Source organism: Galeopterus variegatus, unplaced genomic scaffold (genome assembly GCF_000696425.1).
Source record: "Galeopterus variegatus unplaced genomic scaffold, G_variegatus-3.0.2 Scaffold103, whole genome shotgun sequence".
Taxonomy (NCBI): Eukaryota; Metazoa; Chordata; class Mammalia; order Dermoptera; family Cynocephalidae; genus Galeopterus; species Galeopterus variegatus.
Genome location: NW_007726214.1, coordinates 385,983 through 396,717, shown reverse-complemented (window position 1 = coordinate 396,717; position 10,735 = coordinate 385,983). Strand labels below are relative to the sequence as shown.

Here is a 10,735-nt window from a genome sequence, read left to right as displayed (position 1 = left end):
ATCAAGATGACACAACACAAGAAATTTTACAAAAGGAAAAATTATTTTGTTTTAAAATCTTTGCTACATGTCATTATTTTTGCCACTGTAAGGCTTAGCACGGATGCCAGCAATACAGAAATGGCCAACAGAAAAAAACAAAACAATCAAAAATAAAACCCTGAAGGAAAAGCAGAAACAAAACCCCCAGAGCATCTTTTCCCTACCCTCCCCTTCCCCAAAGCCCTATAATAACTGTACAATATTATAGTCCTGATCACATTTAAAAAGTCGATTATTAAAAAACAAGGATTCCATTGGAAACTCAACTTTTTGGTTTCGTAAATTGTGATATAAATATATATGTATACTGTATGTGTGCATATAGAATAAAAAAATAAACTGTCTCCTTTTCGATTCCACTACCTGACACCAGAGTGGAGACAAAAGGGAAGGAAACCCAGTAAATGACATTCCCTCAGCTTCTCCAAAGCCATCAGTGCTCCTCAGTCCCTTGACTACATTTAATATGCCTTCTCCTTATTAACTCAGTTTTGCACTTAGATACTGGCCAGAGCCAATTTTTTTTAAAAGGCTGATATATGTGACTATAACCTGAGGAAGATTGAGGGTGAGTAGTAAACTGTATCCGCATTTATATGGCTATAGTTATTTACCAAGCGACCCTGTTGGGATGTGAGTCCAGGTGCCATCTAGGTACTTCAAAAAATTCATGGAAAAACAGAATTAAAAGATAATACAAATCTTCCCATGAACTTTTTGAAGATCCCTCACGTCACATGGAGTGTGATACTTATTCTATAAAGTAAAACCCAATTAAGATTGGAGATGGACCAAACAGGAAAGAAATATAGGCTCAGGACAGACTTAAATTTGTTTCTTGATAAACTGGATATTTTGGGGATGGGATGAAAGAGGCTCCTTTGCAAGAAGGCTTTTGTATTTGGTTTATACTCCAACAGTGAGGCTTTTCACTGGGACTGCGAATCCAAGAAGTTGAGTTTCCATGCAGAAATAACCTCTACAGAACACATATGTGATTCTGACAGAAAAAAATGCAGCATTATCCTTATGGCTAAGTCTGGGGGTTCTGAAAGTGTATATTTTGCCAGCCTATTTCAGTAATGTTTGCAGATCTTCCAGATAAGGTGAGAGCACCAAAAGCAGGAGTAACCCAGCTTTATCACTGACTATATTTGATGAGAGACCAACCATAACAACAGAAAACTTTATATATTTGCTTTACAGTTGCATATTGGCTGAGCATAGATGTAAGTGCAGCAAAGACATTTATTTCAATGCTCTTTGGCTGCAATACTAAGTGGAAAATACCTGGAGGATTTAACTCCTTAGGACTCTCTGAAAAGTACACAGAAAGACAAAGGTAAAATCTGGGACAAATTTTGCATAACTCCCCAACAGGGAGAAAGAAACATAAAAGCGCGCGCGCGCGCGCGCACACACACACACACACACACTCACACACACTCTCTCTCACACTCTTCCTTTCTCTCACATACATGTTTCTTTCCAGAGGAATTGCTCACAGGCAGCAGAAAGAGCTCATGCTCACTTCCTAAAGCCACATACATACCTACCATGGTTCATGGTCCTCGAATATGAGGATACTTCTCCTTTCCTTCCCTCTATTTAGAATTTCTTTCCAAAAACAAGCTATAGTATCCAAGGCAAATAGTGGATGTCAGATTATTCTAATCTGCCTCTTGACCCTAACATAAATAATCACTGCACATCTGGTCAGGAGACATAAGGAAAGGCATTCTAACCTCACCCAATCTCACATTTCCAAAGGGTCCTAAAGGCCTTGGGGATTCATTCCATTTCTTCTATAAAAGTTAACTCAGAGGGGCCGGCCCGGTGGCTCACTCGGGAGAGTGCGGTGCTGATAACACCAAGGCCCCGGGTTCGGATCCCATATAGGGATGGCCGGTTCGCTCACTGGCTGAGCGTGGTGCTGACAACACCAAATCAAGGGTTAAGATCCCCTTACCGGTCATCTTTAAAAAAAAAAAAAAAAAATTAGTTAACTCAGAGAGCAAGGAGGGCTGGGGGAAGGCCAGAAGGGAAAAGGGGTACATGTCAGGGGTGAGGGAAGGGAAGGGAGAGGAACTTTTATTCTGTTTACAGAAATACTTGCTTTTTAAAAACAGTGATTTTTCTCCCCCACCCCTATCCTCACCCCAAAAGTTCTATTCTGAAAAGGAGGGAAACATAGCTAGATCAGGAAATTCTTCATTGTTGTAGCTGTTGCTCTGGTCTCCCAGCATGGACAGCATCTCCTAATGAGAGAAAAGATCAAATTTGAGCCACATACATTGATCCCTTACATTTACTGAGTTCCATCCCAACACTCCCCTGCACCACCATCCATGTCCAATGAGTTTCTGCTGTGTTGAACAATCTTAGCCTCCCTCACTCTCTTATTATCCCTCACTGGCAACTCTCTTATTCCTTTAGATCACAGCCTTTTTTCCTAGTCCCTTCTCTGTTTTCTCCTACAGTTTCACATTTTTCCTCTGTCTAGTCCTCAATATTTTCAAAGGGAGAAAAATCTGCTTGCCACATTTTATAAACCACCTCCATATAATCCCCTAGAGACATACAAATATATGGACTATCTTTTATCCCATTTGTTTTCCACCAAAAACTATTTTGCCTTCTTTCAATCTGTGTTCTTCCTTTGCCCTACCTAAGAGTACTCCATTCATTCTTCAGTCCCCTTGGGACTTGTGTAAATAGACCTTTATAGCTATTATCAGTATGTTCTATTTCATATACTTGTTAAAAAAATTGTCCTCACTATTTTAAACCCAAATCTACTGTGAAGTTGGGATGTGGATGTCCTTGAATGAGCTAAAATAACTTTCATTGGTATCTTCACATGGTGCTTCACATCACTAATTTTGTCTGTTCTGGTTAAAGGGTGTGCATCACACTAAGTTCAAAACTGTTTTAATCACTGACATTTATCCCTACACATCCCACTCCCTGCCTTCTCCCACATATCCCCAACTGAACACCTCAATCCAGATATGCTTCTTTTTCTTCTCTTTCTCCCTGACCCTTTCTCTCCCAGTTTCTGATTTTCTGAGGTCTTTCACCCTCTCACACCTGGAAGACCTCTGGCTGCCCAGGTTGCTGTGCTGACGGCTGTTGAACTTGTTGCTCGCTAGAACCTGAACGATGATGAGATTGCTGGCCTTGCCACTGTGGCCAGACACCCACACCCTCTGCTGTCCGTGTCTGGAATTGTCCTGCAGTCTGTCCAGTCTCAGGAGCTAGAAATACAGCAAGCAAGAACAAACAACTTCAATCTACTAATTCCCCTAAAGAGGAGAAAATAGCACATAACTGCATGCATTCAATCAATTTTACCTTCTGTCCTTCTCTCTGCCACTCAGTGCTTCTTCTATTTCAAAATCCAACCCCAAATTAGATTTTCTTCTCTACGTAGCCTTTCAAAGTGTCCTCTGCTCATTTAGATTAAATCTACATATTATTAAATTTATAATGACTTATATGCTTCTTGTTATATACGCTAAAGTATTTTTCATGTGGATAGGTTTTAAATTCTAAATAGATTGTCAACTTGCATTTCCCTACAATCACAATCAGATCAGTGCACCTAGGACACAGGCAAACTATTTTAACTACTAAATCCTTTCTCTTAGTGGTATAATTTTCCTATCACCCTCCCTCTGGTCTGAACTCACCAAAGTTGGATCCACGACTGGTGAGACTAGGGTAGACAGCAGCACTAGGTGATGCAGCGGGAGCACCGGGGAGGGACATGGGACTGAAGGAGGATGGAGTCTGAAAGTTGCCCACACCAAATTGGGAAGAACGAGTCTTGGCTGTAGCCTGGGTAGCCACCTGCTAAAGAGAGAAGGGGAGAGAGAACAACAAATGATATTATTGCACATATTATTCCTATGACAGTCAACACTGTGTCAACCACCGCATACTTTTTTTTTTTTTTTGGCAGTTGGCAGGTACAATGATCAAACCTTGGACTTTGGTCTATCAGCACCACACTCTAACCAACTGAGCTAACTGTTCAGGCCCACTGTATTCTTTTCAACCAAACTCATCACATTTTCTACTGTATATTTCTTTTGATTAACTCTCAATCTCTCTTGACACTATTTTTAGGCAGGTGAGATAAATGTGCAAAAAGAAAGAACTATGGGATTAATAAAAGTTATGAGAATTAAATGAAAGCATTTTAAAAACTGTAAAGTTACATAAAACTGGAGGCATTAATAACAGTAGAGAACTATATGTAGAGAAAAAACCCATTATTATTCAGTTTGTTCTGCATTCATTTGTTCCTAATGATCTTTTTTTTAAACCTAAACATTTGTCTCATCATAATAGTAATGCATATATATTGTAGAATATTTGGAAAGTGAAGGAAAATAAAAAGAAAATAAGAATCATTCATAATTCCATCACTAAAGACCCATGATTAACATTTTTGAATAATTTCTTCCAGTTTTTATTTTATTTTTTTACACAATTGAGATCATACTGCATATAACAATTCTGGTGCCTGCTTTTGGTTTTGACTTTTTTACTTAAAATATTACTTATACAATATAAACATATAATAATATATTAAAGAATATTTGCTTTAGGCTTAACATATTTATTATGTATTACATATATACATGGATATTATGTAAGGATTTTTCGGGGTTTTTTTTTGTAAATAGACATCATTGTATGTAAATCAGTAATTAATTTTCTCCTTGGTTCCTGTATTACGTAGTCCTAAAAACAAAGAGGAAACTTCTTAGAATTTACTCCAAAACAAATCTAGAAATCAAACCTGCTCAAAACGTTCTGTGTAAGCAATTCTGAATTAAGGTGAATATGTGAAAACCATGGACTCTAATGAGATTTTGGGATGTGGTTATTAATTATCTAGCTGCTTTCAACCAAGATGAAAATTGGGGGGCTGGCCAGTTAGCTCATTCGGTTAGAGCAGACTGTTATAACACCAAGGTCAAGCGCTGGGATCCCTGTATCGGCCAGCCACCAAAGAAAGAAAAGAAAATTGGAAGAGAGAGACAGGGGCTAGGGAGAAGGTATCTAAGACAGAGAGCAATAATTTTACATATGGGAAAAAGACCAGCCAACCAAACAAAAAAACAATATACAGGGGACAGACAGATGAGAAGCTTTACCTGGGCTGAGAAGCCTGGGCGGGTGCTAGGGGTCCAAGTAGGGGCTGCTCCCTGGGTAGGGTTGGAGTGGCGAGAAATCTGGGCCAACATCTGCCCTGCAGAAGGTGATGGCTGAACGATGGTTACAGGAGGAGCCAGACCACTATTCCTAGGAGTGAACAAATAGTGAGGTAAAGGATTAAAAGGATGGATTTACTATGGAAGCTAGGAATCAAAGGACAATCAAGTGCTATCCCGAGAACCCCCGACTTTCTTGGGGTTAAGGAAAACTTGATAACAGAATTTGGAAAAGACAAGAAAAACTAAGTCACACACTGACCAGTACACACAGAGATGGAACCTAGACCATGACAATAGGACAGGTACAAGGAAATAGGAGGAAAAAAAGCAGCTTATTTGCCTTACTCTAGGCCCTATAAGCTCCACTGCTTTGTTGGAAATACCAGAGAAAGCAGGGGAAGAATAAAACTTGGATTCAGCAACTGAATCCCTCAGGGCCCTGTAAAGCAGCACACATATATGGGGCTCACCTGAAATTCTCTGTCGGCCGGGGGGTAGGAGGGAATGTGTTGCCCTGGGAGAATAGCTGTTGGGTGGCAGGGACAGTGCTGGAGGAGATGCCTTTACTCTGATCTGTGGACCAAAAGGAGTTGGGGAGGGCCAGTCAAGGGGCTGTAGTATATTAGTTCAGCAAGTTCCTATTTATTCATGAGGTATTAGGATTGAATAGAAATATGTTGGAAGATTACTGATTGGGCAGTGGTAGGCCCATCAGTAACTGATCTTAGTAAGAATTTAAAAGGGAACGAGGAAGAAACATACCTGCATTGATGTTAGAATAGATTTCTGAAAATCTTGGATCTCTATCCTGAGCAAATAGACCATCGGACTTCTCAAGAGGCTTGCTGTGTTCTGGCCCTGTGGTTGTCACAGGCTGAACAGAAACCTGCAGAATGTAATGATAAAAATAACCACTAAAGGTTTAACATGACAATTCAATAACCCTAAAATTCATATAAAATACACATACACTCTAACTGGAGTTGGGGGACATTTCTTAAGGAAATGCTCATTGTCCCCTTCAAGGAAAAAGACACACACACACACACACACACACACACAAACCTGGGAATGATTGTAGCTGGACAGTCCATCTCTTCCTGGCACCATGTCCAATTCTGTTTGCTGTTGCTGCTGCCTATACGTTAAAGCCCAGTGAGAAGAGAAATAGAAAAAAAAAAAGATTTTTAAAAAGGATCTGGGGAAAGGGCCTTAAAAAAAAATAACCAAACAAAATGGGATTGCAGAAGGCCAACCCCTGGGGTACTGACTGCTCAATAGATGATTCCTCCATGTTTCTTACCTTGGTGCCAGCTGCCCCGAGCCCATCTCCAGGGGTAAATTAGTTGTGGGACCTAGCTGTGGCCTCTGGATTGTGTTGGATGGTGTAGGCCGTGGTTCCTGACTAGAGTTTCTAGGAAAATAGAACAGAGGTAGAAGAAAGAAAAAATCTGATTCTGTATATAAAGTTCTACAGTTTCATCTGTAGGTAGGGAAATCACTAATAAAGTACAATCCTACAAATAACCTATGACTTCAGCAAATAATCACACTATGAACAAACTAGAACAAATAGAAACTATGTCCTAGGGCACAAGGGTTCATCCTGTCTGGATTCTAACTCCTAGATATTTAATACTTGGTTGTTGTGGATATGGGAATATCCATACATTGTTTCTAAAAAGCATAGGTAAAAAACTGAAAATATGTAACTTGAAACATCAACAAAGACTATCTGAAGCACGAGAATTTTTTCCTTCTCTCTATACTTTTCAATACTTTCTAAATTTTCTATAAAGAATATTTATTAAAAAATAAAATATTAAGGGCCGGCCCGGTGGCGCACTGGATAGTGCGCCGCTTGGGAAGCGCGGCGGCGCTCCCGCCCGAGGGTTCGGATCCCACATACAGACCGGTTCCCGCTCACTGGCTGAGCGAGGCGCGGGAGCAACACCGAGCGTTGCGATCCCGTTGCCGGTCCCCGGTCCGGTACGGGGGCAACACTGAGGGTTGCGATCCGTTGCTGGACACGGAAAAAGACAAAAAGACAAAAAAATAAATAAATAAATAAATAAATAAAATAAAATAAAATATTAAAAACTAATTAAAACTAATAGCAGCAGGGAAAATTATATGTAAAAGTGGGCAAAGCCATTACTTCCAGAAACCTGAATCTTTAAAAAAGAATTAAAAAATTTTTCAATTTAAACAAAATGGAAATGTAAAATGATGATTATCATGTAATAAAAAGATGCAAAAAGAAAAGACAAAATGAAAAGCTACAATGACTATAACTATACACTCAAGTCCTATGTTAAAAGAAATTTCGAACTCAATCCACCATGTTATACTAAGTTAGTTAGCAAAGAATTAAACTTTACATTCACATTTGCTAATTATTCATAATGTGTTCTTTAAGAATTGGTTTCAAAGCCAATTCTACAAAAGTAAATTAATTAGTAAAGAAGTGGAACTAACAATTGAAACCACTAGGATAGCTACAATAAAGAAGACAGGATATAGCAAAAGAGCCTTCTCTTCCAGTCTCTTTGGTCTCAGGAGCAGAAGCGAGATGACAAAGGGAATGTCATCATTTGGAAAGCATCGAAATAAAATGCACATGTTGTGCCACCGCTGTGGGTCTAAGGCCTCCCACCTTCAGAAGTCGACCTGTGGCAAATGTGGCTACCCTGCCATGTGCAAGAGAAAGTATAACTGGACTGCCAAGCCTAAAAGACGCAATACCACTGGGACCGGTCGAATGTGGCCCCTAAAAATTATCTACCACAGATTCAGGCATGGATTCTGTGAAAGAACAACACCTAAACCCAAGATAGCAGCTGCTGCAGCATCCAGTTTATCTTGAGAATATCAATGATTAGTCATGCAATAAATATTTGGTTTTAAAAAAAAAAAAAGACAGACAATAGCAAGTGTTAACAAAGGATTTGGAGAAACTAGAACCCTCATATATTGCTGTGGGAATGTAAAATAATGGGACAGCTTTGGAAAACAGTTTGGCAGTTCCTCAGAAGGTTAAACAGTTATCATGTAACCCAGCAATTCCACTCCTGGGTGTATACATAAGAGAATAAAAACATATATACACAAAAAATAGTACATAAATGTTTATAAGCAGCATTCTTAATAGCCAAGAAGTGGAAACAACCCCACGTCCTTCAACTGATGAATAGATAAGAAAAAATGTGTTATATCCATACAACAAAATATTATTCAGTCAAAAAAGAAATGAAGTACTGATAAGTGCTATAACATGGATGATCCCTGAAAACATTATACTAAGTGAAAGAGGCCCGTCACAAAGGAATCACATATTCTGTGATTTAATTTATATAAAATGTCCAGAATAGGCAAATTCGTAGAGATGTTGTTGTACAGGGCTTGGAAGGGAGGAAGGAGAATGGGATATGAGTATTAGTGGGTACAGTATTTCTTTTACAGGGGATAAAAATATTCTGAAATTAGATTGTGGTAATAGTTGTACAATAGTGTGATGTTCTACAAAACATTGTATTTAAATGGGTGAACTGTACAGTATGTAAAATGTGTCTCAATAAAACTGTTTTATGGAGGGGAGCGGGAGGGAAGTCTGGGATTAATTGGGTGGGGGACACAGGGAATAATTGCAATTTGTGGTAATGAGCATGCTGACAGTAGTGATCTGACCATCACATCATAGGCACAGGTGGTAATGGCCATCTTTGCACCCCATGAACACGCATAATCAATAAAAAAAAAAAAACCTTTAAAAAAAAGAAGCTGAGAAAGAAAGCTCAAACAGAAGAATCAAAGAAGAGAACAGAAACTAAAGAAAAAGTGGGATATAGCTATGCTCTAAAGCAAACTATGATCCAATGACCAAATCTGGCACGTTACCTGTTTTGGTAAATAAAGGCTTATTGGAACACAGCCATGTTCTTTCATTTTATTTGCCTAAGGCTGTTTTCATGCTACAACAGGAGAGTTGAGTAGCTGCGATAAAGATGGTATAGCCTGCAAAGCCTAAAATATGTACTATCTGGCCCTTAACAGAGTTTGCTGACCCCTGCTCCCAAGAAAAGTCCTGCCAGCTAGAGCAACTAGTGTATAAAACAAAATCCTTTCTAGAAAAGGTTGATACATAAAATTGAAACATAAACCCTTCCATCTCAGGACCTAGTCTCTGATCTACTGTTTGTTAAAATTTTATTCTACCTTGATCAACTACCCCAAATCCCATGAGAAGTTGGAAAATGAGGAACTTCTAACTAATGGTGCTTAATACTGGAAGAGTGGAAGAGAAGGGGATAGTTTGATAAAGCTAAGAAAGAGAAATCCCAACATTTGAAAAGGCCTGTATGATACATACTTCACATTGGTGTTGGTACAGATGATGTATTCAATTTCATCTGAGTAAGGGTTCTGGAAAGTAAAGGAGCTGGTTCTCATCCAGAGCCATTCTCGGTTCTTAGACCGGAACCGGAACATAACAGACAGCACCTGGCCTTTTAATTTCACCACCTGAAAAAGTTTTCATGCCATCAATGGAACTAATACAAAATTTTCTTTAGAAAACCAAAAATTTTCCCATTTCTACAACCCAAAGACTCTTGTGTCACTGCCCTTGAAGCACCAGTCTTTTTCAATATTAAAACAACCTGAGGGAGTAATAACTAAGTGACTAAATAAGAAGGAGGTATATTCATCACATTTATTCCCCAGAGTCCCAAGCTATCTGACCACTCTAGTGAAAGTCAAACTGAAATAACAATTATTTCCCTCAAAAAGTCCATTAAAGATATGCTGAGCTAGCTTTGTAAGTCTATGCCAGAAATTTGTTAAGTTTAATGACACTGGATATAGTTTACAAACTGCTCTTCAGTCTTAGCATTTCCCCCAAATCTGAGAATTTGTTTTCACAGGACCCACAGAGTTTTCTATAAATAAAATTAAGTTGGCTTTAGTCTTGTTTTGTTTTTTAAAAGTAAATAATTTTAGATTATTTCATTTTTTAGTCTCATGGAATAGAAAATAATCTTTTGACTCTCCCCCCCAATGATAAAAAAACATATATTAGCAGCTAACATGTATTTTGTAATTACTATGTGTCAAGCACTGGGCTATGTGCTTTATGTACATTATCTTATGTAATCTTCCCAACAACCCTCTGAATTTAAATACTAGTAATATACTCATTGTGTCTGTAAGGACATTACTGATACTTAAAGTGGTTAACTCATTTGTCTAACAAAGTAAGAACTGTTATCTAAAGCAAAGTCTACTTTCAGAAGCTAGGGACTGAAAATTAAAATAAACAGTCAGCTTACAATTAGGAGTTAACTCTCGGGCTGGCTGGTTAGCACACTTGGGAGAGTGTGGTGATGATAACACCAAGGTCAAGGGTTTGGATACCCATACCAGCCAGCCACCAAAAAAAAAAAAAAAAAAAAAGGAAAGAAAGAAAG

At 38.7% G+C, this 10,735-nt stretch overlaps 1 protein-coding gene across 5 annotated transcripts in view; it reads right to left on the bottom strand.

Annotated features, from left to right (window-relative positions):
* Nucleotides 1-2,067: 2,067 nt before the first annotated feature.
* Nucleotides 2,068-10,735, bottom strand: part of ARNT (aryl hydrocarbon receptor nuclear translocator) — a 55,237-nt gene continuing 46,569 nt past the window's right edge. For 3 of the 5 annotated variants that reach the window (XM_008584515.1, XM_008584545.1, XM_008584528.1), the window contains 9 exons: nucleotides 9,640-9,791; nucleotides 6,574-6,684; nucleotides 6,336-6,408; nucleotides 6,033-6,156; nucleotides 5,741-5,843; nucleotides 5,211-5,358; nucleotides 3,735-3,897; nucleotides 3,133-3,299; nucleotides 2,068-2,300 (listed from right to left, as the gene is read on the bottom strand). In XM_008584515.1, the coding sequence (XP_008582737.1) occupies nucleotides 2,211-2,300; nucleotides 3,133-3,299; nucleotides 3,735-3,897; nucleotides 5,211-5,358; nucleotides 5,741-5,843; nucleotides 6,033-6,156; nucleotides 6,336-6,408; nucleotides 6,574-6,684; nucleotides 9,640-9,791 (1,131 nt within the window). In that variant the 3' untranslated portion in view covers nucleotides 2,068-2,210. The remainder of the gene's footprint in view (nucleotides 2,301-3,132; nucleotides 3,300-3,734; nucleotides 3,898-5,210; nucleotides 5,359-5,740; nucleotides 5,844-6,032; nucleotides 6,157-6,335; nucleotides 6,409-6,573; nucleotides 6,685-9,639; nucleotides 9,792-10,735) is intronic. The other 2 variants (XM_008584522.1, XM_008584535.1) reach the window with 1 other exon arrangement.